General features: G+C 39.8%; 1 protein-coding gene across 7 annotated transcripts in view; it reads left to right on the top strand.

Annotated features, from left to right (window-relative positions):
* Positions 1 to 20,441, top strand: part of ATG10 (autophagy related 10) — a 207,097-nt gene that overhangs the window by 11,360 nt on the left and 175,296 nt on the right. For 5 of the 7 annotated variants that reach the window (XM_059694176.1, XM_059694177.1, XM_059694179.1 and 2 more), the window contains exon 2: positions 6,622 to 6,741. In XM_059694176.1, coding sequence (XP_059550159.1) covers positions 6,634 to 6,741 — 108 coding nt within the window. In that variant the 5' untranslated portion in view covers positions 6,622 to 6,633. Of the gene's footprint in view, positions 1 to 5,298; positions 5,348 to 6,621; positions 6,742 to 20,441 lie in introns of those variants that run through there. The other 2 variants (XM_059694181.1, XM_059694183.1) reach the window with 2 other exon arrangements.

Here is a 20,441-nt window from a genome sequence, read left to right as displayed (position 1 = left end):
CTTGGGTCGATTTCTGGGTTCTCTGTTCTGTTCCATTGATCTATAGACCTGTTCCTGTGCCAATACTAGGCTGTTTTGATTATGGTGGCTTTGTAATATAACTTGAAATCTGGTATTGTGATTCTTCCAACTTTTTTTTCCTCAAAATTGCTCAGCTATTTGGGATCTTTTTTTTTTTTTAATATATTTTATTGATTTTTTACAGAGAGGAAGGGAGAGAGATAGTCAGAAACATCGATGAGAGAGAAACATCGATTAGCTGCCTCCTGCACATCCCCTACTGGGGATGTGCCCGCAACCCAGGTACATGCCCTTGACCGGAATCAAACCTGGGACCCCTCAGTCCGCAGGCCGAAGCTCTATCCACTGAGCCAAACCGGTTTCGGCTGGGATCTTTTTTGATTCCATATAAAGTTTTGGAGTATTTGTTCTAGCTCTGTAGATTATGCCATTGGTATTTTAATAGGGATTGCATTGAATCTGTAGATTGCCTTAGGTAGTATGGACATTTTAATGATATTGATCCTACCATGAACATGGTATATTCTTCCACTTATTTATATCTTCTTCTATCTCTTTTTTTCAATGTCCTGTAGTTTTCTGAGTACAGGTCTTTTGCCTCCTTGGTTAAATTTATTCCTAAGTATCCTAATTTTTAGTTGCAATGGTAAATGGGATTGTTTATTTAGTTTCTCTTTCTGAGAATTCATTATTGGTGTATAAAAAAGCCATCATTTTTTTGGGTGTTGATTTTGAATCCTGCTACATTGCCAAATTCATTTATTAGATCTATTTTTTTGGTGGAGTCTTTAGGGGTTTCTATGTATAATATCATGTCATCTGTGAATAATGAGAATTTTACTTCCTCCTTTCGAATTTGGATGCCTTTTATTTTTTCTTGTCTGATTGCTATGGCTAGCACTTCCAGTACTATGTTGAATAAGTGTGGTGAAAGCAGACATCCACATCTTGTTCCTGTTGCTAGGGCAAATGCTTTTAGTTTTTGCCCACTGAGTATAATATTGGCTGTAGGTTTGTCATATATGACCTTTACATGTTGAGATATGCTCCCTCTTTTCCCACTTTGCTGAGAGTTTTTATCAAAAATGGGTATTGGATTTTGTCAAATGCTTTTTCTGCATCTATTGATACAATCATGTCATTTTTGTCTTTCAAGTTGTTTATGTGATGTATCAAATTTATTGATTTGCGGATATTGTACCAGTCTTGCATCCCTGGAATTAATCCCTCTTGGTCATGGTGTATGATCTTTTTAATATATTGCTGGATCTGATTTGCTAATATTTTGTTGAGGATTTTGGCATCTATGTTCATCAGGGATATTGGCCTATAATTCTCTTTCTTTATAGTGTCTTTATCTGGTTTTGGAATTAGGATAATGCTGGCCTCATAAAAAGAGTTTGGAAGTGAATTTTTCTGAAACAGTTTGAGGAGTATAGGTATTAGTTCTTCTTTGAATGTTTGGTAAAACTCCCCATGAAGCCATCTAGACCTGGGCTTTTGTTTGGTGGGAGTTTTTGTTTTGTTTTGTTTTTAATTACTGCTTCTATCTCATCAGTTGTTATTGAACTATTCAGGTTTTCTGATTCCTCCTGATTCAGTTTTGGGAGATTGTATTTTTTTTTGTTTGTTTGTTTTGTTTTGTTGGCACATAGTTGTTCATAGTATTTTCTTACAATCCTTTGTATTTCTGTGGTGTCAAGTGGTTACTTCTCCACTTTCTTGTTTTTTGAGGTATGCATGTAGGGCTATGAACTTCCTTCTCAGGACTGATTTGCTGTGTCCCAGAGATTTTGGGTTGTTATGTGTTCATTTTCATTTGTTTCCATGAAGTTTTTTATTTATTTCTTTATCTTGTTGGTAACTCATTCATTGTTTAATAACATGCTATTTAGCCTCCATGTGTTTGAATGTTTTTGGGTGTTCTTGCTGTAGTTGATATCTAATTTCATTCCACTGTGATCTGAGAAGATGCTTGATATAATTTCAATCTTCTTGAACTTGTAGAGACTTGTTTTTTGTCCTAACATGTGGTCTATCTTTGTGAATGATCCATGTGCACTTGAGAAGAATGTATATCCTGCTGCTTTGGGGTTAAATGTTCTATAAATGTCAATACAATCCATCTGATCCAGTGTGTCCTTTAGAGTCACTGTTTTCTTGTTAAGTTTTTGTATGGAAGATCTATCCAGTGAAGTCAGCGAGGTGTTAAATTCTCCTACTATGACCATGTTGTTGTTGATCTTTCCATTAAAGTCCTCTAGAAGTTTTTTTTTATATATTTAGGTGCTCCTATATTGGGTGCATATATGTTTACCAGGGTTATATCCTCTTGTTGGATTGATTCCTTTAGTATCATGTAGTGACCTTTGTTGTCTCTTGTGATGGCCTTCATTTTGAAGTCTATTTTGTCAGATTCCTACTCCAGCTTTTCTTTATTTTTCATTTGCCTGGAAAATTTTTTTCCATCCCTTCACTCACATCCTGTGTGTGTGTGTCTTTTTTTTCCTGAGGTGGGTCTCTTGTAGACAGCATATAGTTGGGTCATGTTTTAGTATCCACTCAGCTACCCTATCTATGCCTTTTGATTGGAGCATTTATTTATTGCTGTTTTAATTCCTAGAGAATTTCTGTTTCTTCTTCTCCTCATTACAGCAGTCCCTTTAGCACTTCTTGTAATGCTGGCTTGGTGATGATATACTCCTTTAGCCTTATTTTTGTCTGGAGAGCTCTTTATTTGACCATCTATTTTGAATGATAGCCTTGCTAAATATAGTGATCTTGGTTTCTATTTTGAATGATAACTTTGCTGGATATGGTGATCTTGGTTTCAGATCTTTACTTTCCATTACCTTGAGTACTTCATGTCATTCCCTTCTGGCCTGTAGAGTTTCTGATGAGAAATCAGGTTTCAGCCTTATTGGAGCTTCTTTGTAGGTAAAAGTTTGCTTTTCTCTTGCTGCCTTAAAGATTCTCTCTTTGTCTTTAATTTTTGGCATTTTAATTATGATGTATCTGGGTGTGGGCCTGTTTGGGTTCTTCTTTCTTGGGGTTCTCTTTTCCTCCTGAAATTATGTGACTTTTTCCTTTACTAGGTTAGGGAAGTTTTCTGCCATTATTTCTTCAAACACATTCTCTATCCCTTCTGCCTCTTCTGGCACACTTGCTATTCTAATATTGTTATGTTTCATGTTGTCTCACAGCTCCCTTAAGCTGTCCTCCTGTTTTTTAATTGTTTTTTCTTTTTGGTTCTCTGATTGAGTGATTTTTTTCAACCCTATCTTCTAATTCAGTGATTCGATCTTTACCTTCCCCTAATCTGCTGTGTATTCCTTCCAATGTATTTTTTTATTTGTGTTATGTCATTCTTTACTTCTGACTGTTCTTTTTTCATAGTTACTATATCTTTTCTGTTGAGCATGTTTACCATCATTATTCTGAACTCTGTTTCAGATAATTTTTTTTTATCTCTGCTTCACTTATCTCTTCTTCTGGAAAATTCTCTTGTTCTTTCATTTGGGGGTTGTTTCTTTGTTTCTTCATTTTGGCTGTCTGTTTGGGTTTGTGACTATATATTAGTTAAATCCTCTATGCCTCTCAATCTCTAGTGCAGGACAATGTCAAATGCTGTTTCAAATTAGATCAGGCAAAGACTCAAAGCCTCCAGAGACTGCCTCTGCCTACAGACTGATAGGATTCTGACTTGAATTGCCCCCAGGCAATTGTCCTCAGGTATAGCAAGAGTTGTTTTTTTCCCCAATAGGGTGGGGCATTTGCTTCTGCCTGGAGACTATTATTTTCAGTCTGTTAAGTGGCTTCAGGGCAAAGTGTTTTCCAATAGGGTGGATCAACTGTCTTGCCCCCAGGCAAGGCAAAATTCTGTGTGGGAAAGATGTCCTCTACTGCATGAGGGAATATCTCAGCACAGGAAACCAGGGGTTTCTGCCTTCTGAGCTCTAAGCCTTGAGTCCCCAAATCCTGGCTTCTGCTCATACAACTCTAGTCCACTCTGCCCTCCCTCTGCTGGAGCACAAAGTGGGTGGCTCCACAGGGAATTTTGTGTGTTGGCCCTTTAAGAGGATGCCTAAATTTCCAGCCATCACTCCCTGGTAGACAGCAACTTCACTGCTTTTTATAGTCAGATGTTATGTGGGTACCCTTCTCAGTTCTGGTGCTCTCTGCTTGGGGGCCCAGCTTTGGGATTGATCCCAGAGTTCTCAGGGCAGCTGAGATATTTCTTCAGAACTTCAGTTGCTGTCTGTGGGTGCCCAGCCAGCCCTTTCGTACCTTGGCCCCTCCTACCAGTCTCTATGCGGTCTCCACTTTTGGTCCTTGGGTATCAGGGTTCTCTCCAGTGAGTCTTCCATTGATTATTCTGGAAGTTTTTCTGTATTTTAGTTGTAATTCCAGTTTGTTCCTGGGAACTTGTCCATGCAGCATCTACTTACTCTGACGCCATTTTATGTGACTCTATTTTGTTTCCTTTATTAATGGGTCTCTCTTCTGTTTTGATGTTGTTGAGTATTTGTTAGTTATTCTCTACTTCCTTGAGACTTTCATCCCTGGAATCCCTGGCACTGCCCTTGCTAGGATCTCCTCTTAATGCCTGACTCTATTTTCTAGTTCTTTTGTTGGTTCCTCTTCTTCTATGGGTTCCTGAATTGCTGGTGTTCTGGAGGTTTCTTTCTGAACCCACTGTTCTTCTCACTATGCATTAAGTTTTCTACCTTTTTGGTTAAGACCCTTTAAACAACCTGTTGAAAATTGTAGAATATTTCTCCACTAAAATATAGAGCACATACATTCAAAATTTAGTATAAACTTTCATGATCCACCAGAAGCCATATTAAGAATCCGCTATATTCATTCTAGCTGGGTTATTTCATTTGTCTCTTTTATAAGATGACTTCCAAATTTCTTAAATTGATCTTGGCTTCTCTCCATAACTTAAGATGCATATTCTTCCTGAATTCTTTCATTGCCTGGGTTCAGATCCTTTTGACCTCTCACCCAGACTACTACAACAGCTTTTAACTCTTCTCCTTGCTTTCAGGCTTGTGTCCCTCAGATCATCCTCCACAGAGCCTCTAATGATTTATTATTCTGACCTTTTCAGCTCTAAGGTCTGATTCTTTATTTTCTATGGAAATAGTCCAAACTCTTCCATGACACACACTTCCCCACCATCCCTCCTTTGTGAGGGGTCCTTCTTGTGCTTACTATAATCTGCATATCTTCATTATCGTATAGACTTTAAATAGAAATTCTCTTTTCCAGTGCTATCAAAATTGAGAGTTGAGCAGTTAATTGAAGAAGTTGATTAAAGGTAAAGTTATCAAAAATAATACATGCAAAAAAATTTATGGATAAGCAAGGAACTTGATATAAAAGAAAATGCTAAGAAACATTTAAATTACCTTCTTAATGTTTATATGCTACAGAAGAGTAGAATTTATACATTTCTGTAAAGATTCATTTATGCCAATAGTGTTCTTTTTTTCTTTATTCTGATGAATCTTTTATTAAATTGAAAAAGAATATTACTTTCATGTTAAAAATACATGCATACTTAAAACATTTTATTTCAACTTAAAACATAGAAAGACATTAATTTGCCAATTTTTTCATATATGACCAAGGCACTTTCTTTGAGTATGGGTACTTGATTGGAATTCATTGTTCATTCTTGATTAAGCTGAACCCAGAATGCATCCTCTAGCTTTTTGGTTTACATGAAAGTTTAACTTTAAATGAAAGAACTTAAGCCACTTTTGCAGCAATCTGAGTACAGAATACTAGATTTGTATGATTTTCCCACTACCAATTTTCAGTTGAATTGTCCATATCTAGTTCAATAGTAGTATGTTTTTCTAATGAAGATTTACTTTTGTAAAGTCTTTCCAAGGCATTGAATCTTAGAAATAACAGTTGTCTTTGTTTTTAAATTACATTTTATTGGTTTGGTTAGTGTAGCATTTCATTAAAGTATATTTATAATACAAGAATGTGGTTTGTGAACATACCCTCAACTGAGGGGAGTAGAGATTGCTTCATGATCAGAATGCTGTAGATATTGGTAATTTTTATAGAGGGAATGGACATTGTGTTGATAAATATGGCAAAGTTGGTTGAATGGAGGTTGGTTATTTTTATGGCTAATCTCCCTTTATTACAATACTAGAGCCCCGGTGCAGGAATTTCATGAACTCAGTGGGCGGGGGCAGGGGGCCCTCATCCCGGCCTGCACCCTCTTGCAATCCGGGAGCCCCACAATCAATCGCCCCACAGAGGGTGGCCTGGGCCTGCATCTTTGGGGTGATTGCGGAGCCTCCCCAGATGGATCGCCCTGCTGGCCGGTGGCCTGGGCCTCCCTCTGCGGGTCAATCGTGGGGCGATGGTGGAGCCCCCGACCAATTGCATCGCCCCCGACCAATTGCATCGCACAACTATATAGCATGGTTGTCCGGATGGTCGTTCTGCTGTTCGGCTGTTCAGTCAATTTGCATATTACACTTTTATTATTATAGATGAGTTCGTATAAGCAAGAGCTATATATTTTTTCCATTTCTGTATAGCTAATACTTAATTTTTATATTGCAGTTATCATTTAGTATGGAAGAAGATGAATTTTTTGGAGAAAAAACATTCCAGCATTATTGTGCAGAATTCATCAAACATTCACAGCAGATAGGTGATGGTTGGGAATGGAGAACTTCAAAGGTAAGAACAGAAAATTTTATTTCCCATTTTGAAAGAGTTTTTTTTTAGTTCTTTTTTTTTTACAATGTAAACCCTTAGTAATTAAAACTAATGTATGAAGCTAGCTTGATTTAGTAAAGGGCTTAAATTGAAGAATATTTTAAAACAGATGTCCATTGTATTACTTCAACTATATGTACTCATTATAATGAAGTATTATCTAGAAAAGTCTTTAGGTGACTTGCTTTAATTTAATAGATAAGAATGCTTAGCATATTAATTATCCGAATATAAACAGATGCTTCTGTGGTGCTTCAAACCATTTGTTTACACTATTAATTTTCTTAGGAAACTGTTTTTGTCCAGAGAATGAAAAGATAATCCTGAAACCAAACCACAGTGAATCACAAAATCTGAAATATTGAAGGCTGTGCTAATTAGGATATTTTTTTGTTTTGTTTCTTTATTGATAAATTGGGAATTTTTTAATAGTATAAACACATTTCAAAACATTCTTTTGGTTCTATTCAATAATAGTTAAAAGGTCTATATACTCATTTACTTTCACACATATATTTAGTAAGGTTCTCTGTCAAAAGCTTTTTCAGTTCCTTGAAAGCCCTTTCTTAGAGAATAAGTTTTCTCTACTTGACACCTTATCTGATTCCTGAAAAAGTGATGAATCTTGATTCTCTGCAGAATGGCTGTGTTTCCTATCTGCAGTCTGAGAAACATGAACCGTTTTAAGCTGATTTCTATGATTCAGAACTAAGCCAGGGGAGTGTAGGTCTTGATTGGGTCTAGAGTATCACTTGGGTTATATGTCAGCTCAGTTTTGACAGGGTGGCTCATGGAATGGTTCAGAGGTATGGTAGAGTCCAACTCCACTATCTCAGTTAGGGACAGGACAGTCCACATACCCCTAGGGCATCTCCCGCTCTAGGATAACATGACCTTATTGACACCCTTTATTAATTTTTGTTCCTATTTTATAATTTTGTTTGCTATTGTGTTCGTATTTTTATTCATATTACTAGAGGCCTGGTGCATGAAATTCATGCACGGGAGGGGGGGTTCCCTCAGCCCGGCCTACAACCTCTCACAATCTGGGACCTCTGGCTCCTAACCGCTCGCCTGCCTGTCTGATTGCCCCTAACCACTCTGCCTGCCTGTCTGATTGCCCCTAACCACTCTTCCTGCCTGCCTCATTACCCCTAACTGCTCGCCTGCCTGCCTAATCACCCCTAACCACTCTGCCTGTCTGATTGCCCCTAACTACTCACCTGCCTGCCTGCCTAATCACCCCTAACCACTCTGCCTGTCTGATTGCCCCTAACCACTCACCTGCCTGCCTGATAGCCCCTAACCACTCTGCCTGCCTGCCTGATTGCCCCTAACTGCTAGCCTGCCTGCCTGATTGCCCCTAACTGCCTCTGCCTGGTGTCTGATTTCCCCTAACTGCTCACCTCCCTGCCTGATCGCCTCTAACTGCCTCTGTCTGCCTGCCTCATTACCCCTAACTGCTCGCCTGCCTGCCTAATCACCCCTAACCACTCTGCCTGTCTGATTGACCCTAACCATTCACCTGCCTGTCTGATCGCCCCTAACCACTCTGCCTGCCTGCCTGCTCACCCCTAACTGCTTGCCTGCCTGCTCGCCCCTAACTGCTTGCCTGCCTGATTGCCCCTAACTGCTTGCCTGCCTGATCGCCCCTAACCACTCGCCTGCCTGCCCGATCACCCCTAACTGCCTCTGCCTGCCTGCCTGATTGCCCCTAATTGCTTACCTACCTGCCTGATCGCCCCTAACCACCTCTTCCTCGGCCCCTGCCTCTGTGGCTTAGTCTGTAAGGACTTCCGGAATGACATTTGGAAGGTCGTTCGGCTGTCTAGTCTAATTAGCATCTTACCCTTTTATTACTATAGATTTCTTCGATGATTATTATTGACATACTAGGGGCCCAGTGCATGAATTTGTGCACCTTGAAAGGATCTGTGGGCCACGAGGCTATGGTGGGCACAGGGTGGGTCTCGGCTCATCTTCCACACCCCTGCCTGGTCCCTCCCACCATGGCCCCTGGTTCCCTGTCTGCCAGCAGCCCCGTTCCTGCTGCCACTGCTCCCACATGCTGACAGCACCGGCCCTGCTCACACCCACTGATGGAGCAGTTGGAGCTGGCTCCAGCAGCGGGTGCAAGCGAGACCGACGCTGTCAGTGGGTACAAGTGGTGGCTGCTGCCCTGATTGCCCCTTAGGAGCAGTGGGAGATGGATAAGCCCTCAAGGGCAATCAGGGCCAGCAGCCTCCGCTCGCACCTGCTGATGGTGCTGAGTGATCAGTGCTGGCGCCGGGCACCGACAGCGGGTGTGAGTGGGGCAGGTGACGGCAGCAGGTGAGAGTGCCAGGTAGGACCATGGTGTGTGGGAGCAAAGAATTTTCAGAAACCACCAGAGGCTCGCCCTGATGACAGTGACCGGCATCCCACGTTGGTCTGGCACCCCTGCTCACCTGCTCCACCATCCCGCTGTGGCCGATGCCTGCCATGTACCACACTCTGCCGCCTGCTACCGACGCCCGCCATGTTCCCCGTGCGCCCCTAGTAGTCAGCGCACGTCATAGTGACTGGTTATTTGGTTGTTCAGTTGTTCGGTTGTTCTGTCGTTTGGTCTATTTGCATATTAAGGTTTTATATATAGAGAGAAAAGAACTGCTAATTTTTTTATATTAATTTAGTAACTATCCAATCACTGATTTCATAATGCATAGTCTTCATAATTTTTCAGTGATTTCCCTGTAATCTTATAGGTAGAGTGAGATCATATGCAAGTGAAATTTTTTTTACTTTATTTGTAATATTTTTCTCTATTATTTTATAAATTGGTTAAAAAATGTTAATAGTGATAAAAGTTCTCTTTGTCTTCATCCTGATCTTAATATTAATGCTTCTGATATATAATTGGTTGTTTATTCATTTAATGAGTAAAGGTTTCAGACCCCTTTTCTTTTTTTCTTTTTAATCTTTATTGTTGAAAGTGTTACATATGCCCCTCTTTTTCCCCCATTGACCCCTTCTAGCCCAACCCCACCTCCAACCCCAGGCCTTCACCACCCTATTGTCTGTGTCCATGGCTTATGCATATGTGCATACAAGTTCTTTGGTTGATCTCTTCCGACCCACCCACCCTGTCTAAAACCCCTTTTGACCTTTAATAATTTGTGTGGTTACTCCTTGGGAACTTTCTCTTTTCACCAGGTTTCCTAAAAAAAGAATTTTTCTTTTATCTTAAGCTAGAGACAGAATGATATAGATTCCTGTTACCATTTCTGTGACCTAGCAGAATGAGGAAGAGGAAGGTTAGGGAGGGAGCTGGGACTAGACTGCATTTGTGTGTGTGAATGTGTTGAGGGGAAGATCTCCTGGAGGGAAATTATATCTGTCAGTAGCTTCTTCACTAAATTTGTTGAAACTAGTTCCTCATGAACCAGTTTCCAGGATTTGTTTATATTCTTGTTTTGGCCTCTGCTTCAGGGATGGGGATGGCTATGTATAACTTCTTGTTTGCTGCCACTGTCTGCTAAGTTAGGAAAATTTCCTACCCTTTGGGGTAGGAATTGCACTTTTAATTAAGGATTGTTCTTTTTAATGTGGGGGTGAGCCCATAGATAGCATCAAAACAAAACAAAACGCTGTTGAGAGATCTCTGTAGCCTTAAGGTAAGGACTGCAAAGTCAAAACTCTTTGGAGAGATCAGGCGTGGTAAATAAATGGATGAAGCTGCCAGGGACGTGACAACATGGACACTGAGTCCTGTGGTTTGTGGCTGACCACAGTGCTTGGCCTGTTCCAGGTTGGAAACCTGGACCCTTGGGTACCAGACCTTCGAAAAAAAAGTAAAAGGATTTGGGGGGAGGAATTTCTAAAATTTTAAATGTTGACAAATAATTAAAAAAGATATTTTAAAAACCAGGGAGGACCAAACCCAACATGCCAATAGTGCACAATAATGGAGGCTAATAATGCATAATAAGGAGGGCTATTTTTTTAATAGAAGTTGATGACTTCTATTAAAAAAATAGTCATCAACCTCTATTAAAAAAATAGCTGTATAGCCCTAATTGGTTTGGCTCAGTGGATAGAGCATCAGCCTGTGGACTCAAGGGTCCCAGGTTCGATTCCGGTCAAGGGCATGTACCTTGGTTGCGGGCACATTCCCTGTAGGGAGTGTGCAGGAGGCAGCTGGTCGATGTTTCTCTCTCATCGATGTTTCTAACTCTCTATCCCTCTCCCTTCCTCTCTTTAAAAAATCAATAAAATATATTTTAAAAATGGCTGTATGGAAGTACAATTGGAAAACATTTAAATTATATAATGAATAAGTTTTGACATATGTGTAGACCTGTGATCCTTCAACACAGTCAAGAAAGTGAATATATTCATCACCTGCAAAAGGTCCCTTGTACACTTTTGTAGTCCCTCCATCTGCCCTTGGAAGTTATTTTTAAAAAGAATCTTGTTTATCCCGATATATAGAGGCTCCTTTAAAGAGTACACATATTACTACTCACATTCACGTTTGTTCATAAATCACTTTGGCAATATTCATTTTATTTTTTAATATTGAAAGAATTGCAACAATATTTAGAGAACTGATATAATTCAACTTTATAGATAAGACAAAACATCATTTTTCCCCTGCAAAGTTGATAAGAAAAACAGAGTGAATTAATGAAACATGTAATAATTTTAAAAAATTATAAAGAAAGCAGTTTCTAAATGTAGTCAAAACAGTTCTAATTTTTATATCTGGAGGCATGCAGAATGGGAGAAGACTTCCAAGTCATTATTTGTCAGTGGGGCTTGATGCTGTTGGCATTTGGGCAGGACAGTTCTTGTTCCTTTACCCCCAGCATTTCCAAACTCTTTAGGTAGGTGGTATACTCGCACTGAGAGCTATTGTTTAACATGATGGTCTGTCTGAGATGAATGAGTTTGGTTAAGAGCGTTGGCTTCAGAGTTAGGTGTACCTGGATACAAATCCCTGTTCTAACATTTACTAGCTAGATATTGCACAAATTACTTAATGTCTCCAAACTTCATTTTTTTATCTATAAAACTAGAGGCCCAGTGCACGGATTTGTGCACATTGAAAGGAAATTAATTACAAGGTGACTGGGAGAGATGGGCTGGACACACCCTGGAGCCAACCTCCTGTAGTCCCTTCCCTGGCCGGCAGCACCTGGGGTGGCGTCAGGGCTCAGAGGGCATCTGTGGAGTGAGTGGGGTCCCTCCTTCAGGTGGGGTCCCTTGGCCTGGCCTGTGGGATTGGACTCCCTCCTCTCTGGTTCTGGTGTGAGTCACCCAAGAACCGCCGCTGCCAAGTCACTGCAGCTCAGCACCTCCTGCATTGAGTATCTGCCCCTGGTGATCAGTACACATCATACCTACTGGCCAGTCGGATGGTCGGATGGTCACTTAGCCTTTCATATATAGAGAGGGATACCGATAATACCCCACCTAATGAGGTTATTGTGTAGGTTAAATGAGATTTGCATTGAAACAGTTTAGCGAATAACAGTGAATAACAGTGAATGCAATTGTTTGAAACACATTACTTGATCTAATAGAAATAGTGTATAGCCAGAGACGTATAGGTTCAGAGAGAGAGAGAGAGGGAGAGGGAGAGAATGGGTGTTTAAGGGTCACTTGGCAATTCCATTGTCTCAGGACATTCCATGTCTACATCAGATACATAGGAATTTGCTTTATTCTTAAAGACAGATGGAATGAAGAGATTCTACCCATTTTAATGTATTAATGTAATATTGGGTCATCCTCAAAATAGGAGGTTTTAACCTCCTAACTTTTATATATAGATACATAGAAATATATATATACTATATTAAAAAATCTATGAGTGAGAGAACTAGAATAATGTCCAAACCTAACTCATTGAACATCATTGGGAGCATCTAGGACAACAACCCCTTGTTCTGAAAATTGTTAAGTCATAAATAAATAAATAAATAAAAAGCCTAATTTGATTTTAAAAAGCCTTTTTTAAAGAATTTTATCTGATAAAACATAGAAAAGATGGTAAAATTTTAAAAAACACCACGTTTCAATCCCTAGTGAAATGAATTAGGCAACAATAATCAGTGGATGGAACCATTAAATGAAAGGTTGCAGAGGAGGGCTTGAGCTACCATCACCTGAACCTTGTGCTCAATCTTGGAGTTATTAAAAACAGGGCATCTGGATATTATATGCTTTCTGAAGTTTTATAGCATGAATCACAGAGCATAATCTATGAAGTATTCTTGCCCAAAATGTTGAACCTGAATAGAATCAATTAAGGAACTTAAGTGATGCAGGATCCAGTTAATTGTCACTACAGGAAGCAAATAGAAAAATCTAGAAATCTAAAGGACAACTGACTCAATTTCCTTAAAAAATTAATAGTAAGATAAAGAAGTGAGGAGGAGGACTGCATCTCTATCTAGGATTAAGGACCAGGCCTTTTTTGTTTTTTGTTTTTTCAGTATTTTTTTTCTCGCTCAAGATGTTTAAGCATAGCTTCTGACCAATCATTGACCATAAAGCTATGTATAAATGTAATTTTGAGAGACAGAAGCCAGACTCAAAAGAGTACATCATTTTTAGTCATGAGCTGTGTATGCTTAGCTAAGGAATGTGAACTATATCCTGAAATAATGGAGAATCACTATAGGATTTTAACCAGGCTATAATGGATTGGAATTGCATTTTATAAGATTGCTTTGGCAGGATGGAAGGCAGATTGGCAGAAGGCAAGATTACAGACAGAAAGCAGAAATAATGGCCCGAACCAAGACAATGGCAATGGTAAAATAGGGCAGAGGATGCAGAGGGAAGCCAATTGGAGAGATTTTTAAAGGTGAAATAAACTGATAGAATGATCCATTAGGTCTAAGTATTGAGGAGAGAGGAGTAAAAGCCTTTAGGTTTATGGCCTGAGCCAGAAGGATGGTGGAGCCCTTTAGTTAAACAAAGAATTCAACTAATAGGAGGTTGAAAGATGATAAGCTCAGTTTTGATCATGTGGAGCTTGAGGTCAACAGAACTCAAATCTATGAGATTGTTTATATAATTAAACTTTGTGTAAAATCTATTGTTTGGTAAAAAAAAAAAATGAGTATATGGAAATATGGGACTGTAGCAGTCCATAGACCTGGGTTCCTGCTCCAGTCCTCGATCAAATTTGGCCAAGTTCAGTTGTTACGTTGATGCCTACATTTATTTATTTATTTCAGTTATCTTTATACAGAATGAAGAAAATATGTCTGCTCTCTATATACTTATATGAGTGTCATGAGCATAAAAAGATGCTGCAAAACAAGAATACATGCAATTGCTGCTATAGCACTCAATTTGTTTTAGAAATTATAACTAATCCAATATGAACAAAATAAAGCCATAAATATTAAAAAAAGAACCCATATTTTCATATTGTCAGATGACATGGAAAGCACCAAAGAATTATTTTTAAAAGTACTAGAAGTACTAAGACAATTCATTTAGGTAATCAGTTACAAAATATACCTAGCAAAATAAATTTTAAAAGTGAACAGGTATTGTGTACATAAAAGAGAAGACAACATTGTAGATATGTAATTTCCCTCCAAATTTATAAATTTAAAAGAACAACCATTGAAATCCCAATTGAGAAATATAGCAACACTTGCTTATCTAATTAAGAGTACCTAAAAATGGCCAGAACCGGTTTGGCTCAGTGGATAGAGTGTCGGCCTGAGGACTGAAAGGTCCCAGGTTCGATTCCGGTCAAGGGCATGTACCTGGGTTGCGGGCACATCCCCAGTAGGAGATGTGCAGGAGGCAGCTGATCGATGTTTCTCTCTCATCGATGTTTCTAACTCTCTATCTCTCTCCCTTCCTCTCTGTAAAAAATAAATAAAATATATTAAGAGTACCTAAAAATGAAAGCTTACATATGAGAGAAATTCAGCAAAACAACCACAATAGTACTAGGTTAGTGTGCTTTTTTCCCATTTTTACAAACATTCATGATCATAATGATGTCTGTAGTTGGAGGCCTTCTCTTAGGCTTTGGAAATAAGCATTTTCTAAGTTCAAGCATAATATTAACTCATAATAGATCAGAACAGTTAGGCAAATTACTCAGGGAAGAGAGAGAGAGAGAGAGAGAGAGAGAGAGAGAGAGAGAGAGAGAGAGAGAGAGAGAGAGAACATGGCTTCCCAGTCTACAAGATTAGACTGTAATCTGATGGCAACCAAAGAGAGAGTAGTCAGTGATTAAAATTTAAGAAGCTTGGTGGGTATGGCTCAGTGGTTGAGCTTTGACCTATGAGCCAGGAGTCTCAGTTCGATTCCCCAGTGTGGGTATGCAGGAGGCAGCTGATCAATGATTCTCTCCCATCATTGATGTTTCTCTCACTCTCTCACTCTCCCTTCCTCTCTGAAATTAAAAAATATATATATTTAAAAAAAAACTTTAAAAAAATAAGTGAAGGAAACATTGTAATGCAGCAGTGTCTATTACACTATTTAAAGAGAGAGATTCTTACCCTACAAATTTTAAACAACTTGGCCTCAATGGTAAGACTGTGCCTACTGCAGAGCAAGATGTATGATGCCACTCTTAGCTTATGCCATTAAATATTTTATCCATGCAGCTGCTCATGAGAATTTGTACTCATTCTGTGCTCACACTATTGTGATTTGCCCATCTATAAAACAAAAATGAATCATCAGGATGACAATTCTATTTACAGTTAATATAAATTAATAATTGGATTCTGATATATATCTATGTAGATATCTCCTCTGTCATTGCTTGATGTGGATCTTTCTTTGAGAGACAGCTCCATTCCAGTCTATCTGATACTGAGGGTCAGATTCTGGGCTTGATAAACTCACCAGTGGAAAAAACTTCCTACAAGGCTTTTTGAAAACAGCCTGTCAGCCTGTCCCCAAACATTACTGTTAGGCAGGAATGTGCTTTTAGTTGTTAAAAGTACATAATTACTATCATTATTTAAATTTTAATGTATAAATTTATAAAGTATTATAGCTTTCCTTTTTCTGATACTCTTGATAATCTTTAAAAATGGCATTAAAATATTTAATTTACAAGTGATACAACCTGTTCTTCTTGTGATGATTGCTTAAGATTTGCATATGCATAAGACAAATCATATCATAACACAATAAATTATGAATGAAAAATCTAGTGTAACTGACTATGACTCAATATTTATTATAAAAACACAGCATGCTGCTCTAAGTGCATTTTTCTCCTAATCTCCAAAGATAAACTAAAAAAACAAAACCAAAAGAAAAACAACAAAACTACTTTAGTCTAATCAAGAGACTATATGACTACAATATATTTAATCTTTATCTAGTGACGTTTGGGTCCAGAAATGATATTTCATTAGCTCACAGTAGATAGCTTAAACAAATATAGCATTATTCAAAAAATAATAGCAGCAACATACAGCCTCTCTAAAAAGGATTACTAATACAGGGATATGTAAAAAAAAATTTAAATAAGCTAAAGGAGAAAGAATAAAAATTAAAGAAAAATTAAATATTTCAAACCACCAAATGTATTTATCACTTACATAAAGCAACATTATACTTAAGAAACCAGTGGGAAATGTCTATTGCTTTTAGTAAACCTTAAAATCATCACTACATTTTAGCAAAGAAACTAAGCATACTGTGTACATAGAAGTAAAAAAAAAATTAAGTAAATATTTAGTATTCACTTTTGAAATAAAAATCATTACTTTCAACAACTCAATGTATAATTACTGCCAAAGTGAATGGGTAAAGTAACATAACTGTATTTAACATATTAATTCAGTTATTCACTCTCAATTCCGTTATGTACATTCAAAATTCAGACAGGTTTCTTCTAGTCTGCCCTGCCATGTCCTCTCTGCATGTGTCACCTCACTGTCAGCCCAGGATATGGGGACAGTGTGGTTTCCCCACTGCATGTGGGTGGAAGGCAGCCAGGGCTGTTTGCAGAGTTGAAGCCTCTCTGTGGATCTCTCACTTCCAGGATCTCACTGTTGAGTTTCTGGTTTTGTTGCTGGTCTGTTGCTTGACCCAACAGAGATGGCCTCCTCAGACTTGCTACTGGCACTGCTGCTGGACAGCATATTTTCACGTTGGGCTCCAGATCAATTGAGCCTCTCTGGCCATGACGGAGTCCCAGCCTGTGGTCCAGGGAGAGCCCCCTCCCTGACCACCAGGGAAGGATGGCAGTGGCCCCAGTCAGCAGAGCCACAGACGCCCACTGTTCGTACCCGAATTTCAACAGTGTTTTATGAATAAGTGCTTCTTAATATGCTATTTGACTTTGGTAGATTGCCAGATCCCTGAAATGGTTGTTTTTTGGAGAGGAAGATTTAAAGTCCTTCCTATTAAAGCCACATAATGATTTTAATTTGTATTTTGCTGAAAACTAGTTTATTTGTGTACCTTTTAATATGTTTATTATTTAGTGGGAACCTTCATTTGAGTGATTGAATCTTTTGCCCATAATCACTACATATTTTTTGAAGATTAAATTTATCCTTCAGATAGGCAACCCTGACCCAAGTTTGGCTTAGATGCTCCTCCTCTGTATGTCTGTAAAACTGACTGCACAATTCTATATAGTGATTATCTGTATACTTGTCTGATTCCTCATAATAGTCTGAAAGCTCCTTTACTGCAGGGGATTTTGTTTCTATATCCTTGCTTTTAAGTCCTTGGTGCTTAGCATAGTGAGCCCTCTATATGCATTTGCTTAATTGCATTAAAATTATATAAACTTCAAGGAGTTCTGGAAGGCTTTTTATTTTTGTAAATACATTTTATTGTATTTTATTTCATTGTATAATATATTGTTTGAAATAAGTGGGTCATTAACTAGTTTGCAAAAACCTAGTTGTTATAGAAAAATTTTCTTAAATAGTAAAATTCCTTTTTAGTGGAATGACCTGATGGGTCCAATATTATTACATAACTAGGGGCCCAGTGCACGAAATTCGTGCACTGGGTGTGTGTGGAGGGGAGTGTCCCTCAGCCCAGCCTGCCCCCTCTCACATACTGGGAGCCCTCAGGCGTTGACTCCCATCACCCTCCAATCGCAGGATCGGCCCCCAGCCCAGGCCTGATGCCTCTGGCCTAGGCATCCGGCCCGGGCAGCGGGGACCCACAGCTGCAGCGGCCCCGCGATCGTGGGCTTCGCTTTAGGCCCAGGCAAGGGACCCCTAGCTCCTGGGACTGCCAGCTTCGACTGTGTCCAGCTCCCATCGCTGGCTCCACCCCTACTTCCTGCTATCACTGGCCAGGGCAGAAAAGGCACCTGATTCTCCAATCATGGCTGGGGCCGCCTTTGCCCTGGCCCCCAGCTCTTAGCTCCCCCCTGGGTTTCCGATCACTGTCAGTGGCAGGGGACTTCTTCCTGCTTTCCCTTTCGCCTCCCTGCATTGTGCCTACATATGCAAATTAACCGCCATCTTGTTGGCAGTTAACTGCCAATCTTAGTTGGCAGTTAATTTGCATATAGCCCTGATTAGCCAATGAAAAGGGTAGCTCGTACGCCAATTACCATTTTTCTCTTTTATTAGTGTTGATACCACCAGTAACCTCTAAATTCATTGCTACTACTATTAAATTCATTGGTAACTTTGATCTTTTAGTCGTATTTGACAGGATTGACCATTCTTTTTTAAAATCAACACTAATAAAAGAGAAAAATGGTAATTGGCGTACGACGATACCCTTTTCATTGGCTAATCAGGGCTATATGCAAATTAACTGCCAAGATTGGCAGTTAACTGCCAACAAGATGGCGGTTAATTTGCATATGTAGGCACAATGCAGGGAGGCCAAAGGGAAAGCAGGAAGAAGCCCCCTGCCACTGACAGTGATCAGAAACCCAGCGGGGAGCTAAGAGCTGGGGGGCAGGGCAAAGGCGGCCCTGGGGCAAACCCAGCCATGATCGGAGAATCAGGTGCCTTTGCCGCCCTGGCCAGTGATAGCAGGAAGTAGGGGTGGAGCCAGCAATGGGAGCTGGGCACGGTCGAAGCTGGCAGTCCCAGGAGCTAGGGGCCCCTTGCTTGGGCCTAAAGCGAAGCCCACGATCGCGGGGCCGCTGCAGCTGTGGGTCCCCGCTGGCCAGGCCGGACGCCTCAGCCAGAGGCATCAGGCCTGGGCAAGGGGCTGATCCTGCGATTGGAGGGTGATGGGGGTCAATGCCTGAGGGCTCCCAGTATGTGAGAGGGGGCAGGCTGGGCTGAGGGACACTCCCCCGCCCCCCCACCCGCCATACCCAGTGCACGAATTTCGTGCACCGGGCCCCTAGTATATATATATATATATATATACACTTCCTTCATTTTGTGTCCTCATTCTCTTAGTTTACCGCCTATATTACTCTTTACTCCTTTTCAGTCCTTTTGCTGTTTTATTCGCCCTTCCTCCCTCCCCCCAACCTCATAATACTGGTGCTCAGGCTGTCCTATGTCTTATTTTCTTCTCTAGCTTTTTTTAGGACTGTGGTGTCATCATTTAAATTCTATCAAATGCCAATTACTCCCAATTGTATATCTCCTGCCCAGACTTCTCTCTTGAATTCCAGACTCATAAGGTCAAGTTCTTATTTGACATTTCTACTTTGATGTTCCCACTTAGATCCTAAAGTCAACAAGTCCAAAATTAAACTCCTAATCTCCCCCCTCCCAAAGATGCTGCTCACCCAACTCCATCCAAATTAACCTTCTCCTCTCAATAGACAGAGAAACTTGTTTTTCCAGTTGTTCAAGCAATTGGAGTTATCCTTAACTTCTCTATTTCTCTCACACCTTACACCCAATCCATTCAGACATCCTGATTCCTCCACCTCATAATATCCAGAATCAGACAATTTTTCATCATTTCCTTGCTTCCACCCTGGTGCAAACCATCATCAACTCTTACTTCACCTTCAGTTTCCTTTCATTTCCTTCGCAACTGACCAGGCACACTGACTTCCTTGCTGTTCTTCAAACATACTAGACAAACACTGCTGCCAGGGGGCCTCTGAATTGGCTGGCCACTCTTCTTCCTGATATGACTAACCACTCTTCTCCTCCCCACAGCCTTCATGTGTTTGCTCATATGTCACCTTCATATTGGGGTCTTCTGACCATCCTATTCAGCAGTTCTAGCCTCACTACATCTTATGTTCCTCACACTACTATTCATCTCTAAGATGCTCTTTAATTTACTTATTTATTCTGCTTTTTTCTTACTGTCTCTTTTTTTCCTTCTCAATCTATAAGGACAAGTATTTTTTTTCAATCCTCACTCAATGATATGTTCTCATGGATTTTTAGAAAGTGAGGGAGGGAGGGAGGGAGGAAGGGAAGGAGAGAAACATTGATCAGTTGCCTCACATACACTTCCTTGACTGGGGCTTGAACCTGCAACCTAGGTATGTGCCTTGACGGGGAATTGAACCAGCAACCTTTTGTTGCATGGGATGATTCTCCAACCAACTGAACCACCCAGCTAGGGCTTATTTTGTTTATTGATATGCTCAAAGCAACTAGAATATCACTGGGTATAAGGTAGGTACACAAATATTTGTTACATGAATGACTGAATATCTGATTTTTTTCAGAAAAAAATTCACAATTTTTCTGGAGAATTTTATTGAACAA

This window comes from Myotis daubentonii, chromosome 4 (assembly GCF_963259705.1).
Source record: "Myotis daubentonii chromosome 4, mMyoDau2.1, whole genome shotgun sequence".
NCBI classification, from domain to species: domain Eukaryota; kingdom Metazoa; phylum Chordata; class Mammalia; order Chiroptera; family Vespertilionidae; genus Myotis; species Myotis daubentonii.
This window is presented reverse-complemented; position numbering and strand designations above follow the sequence as displayed.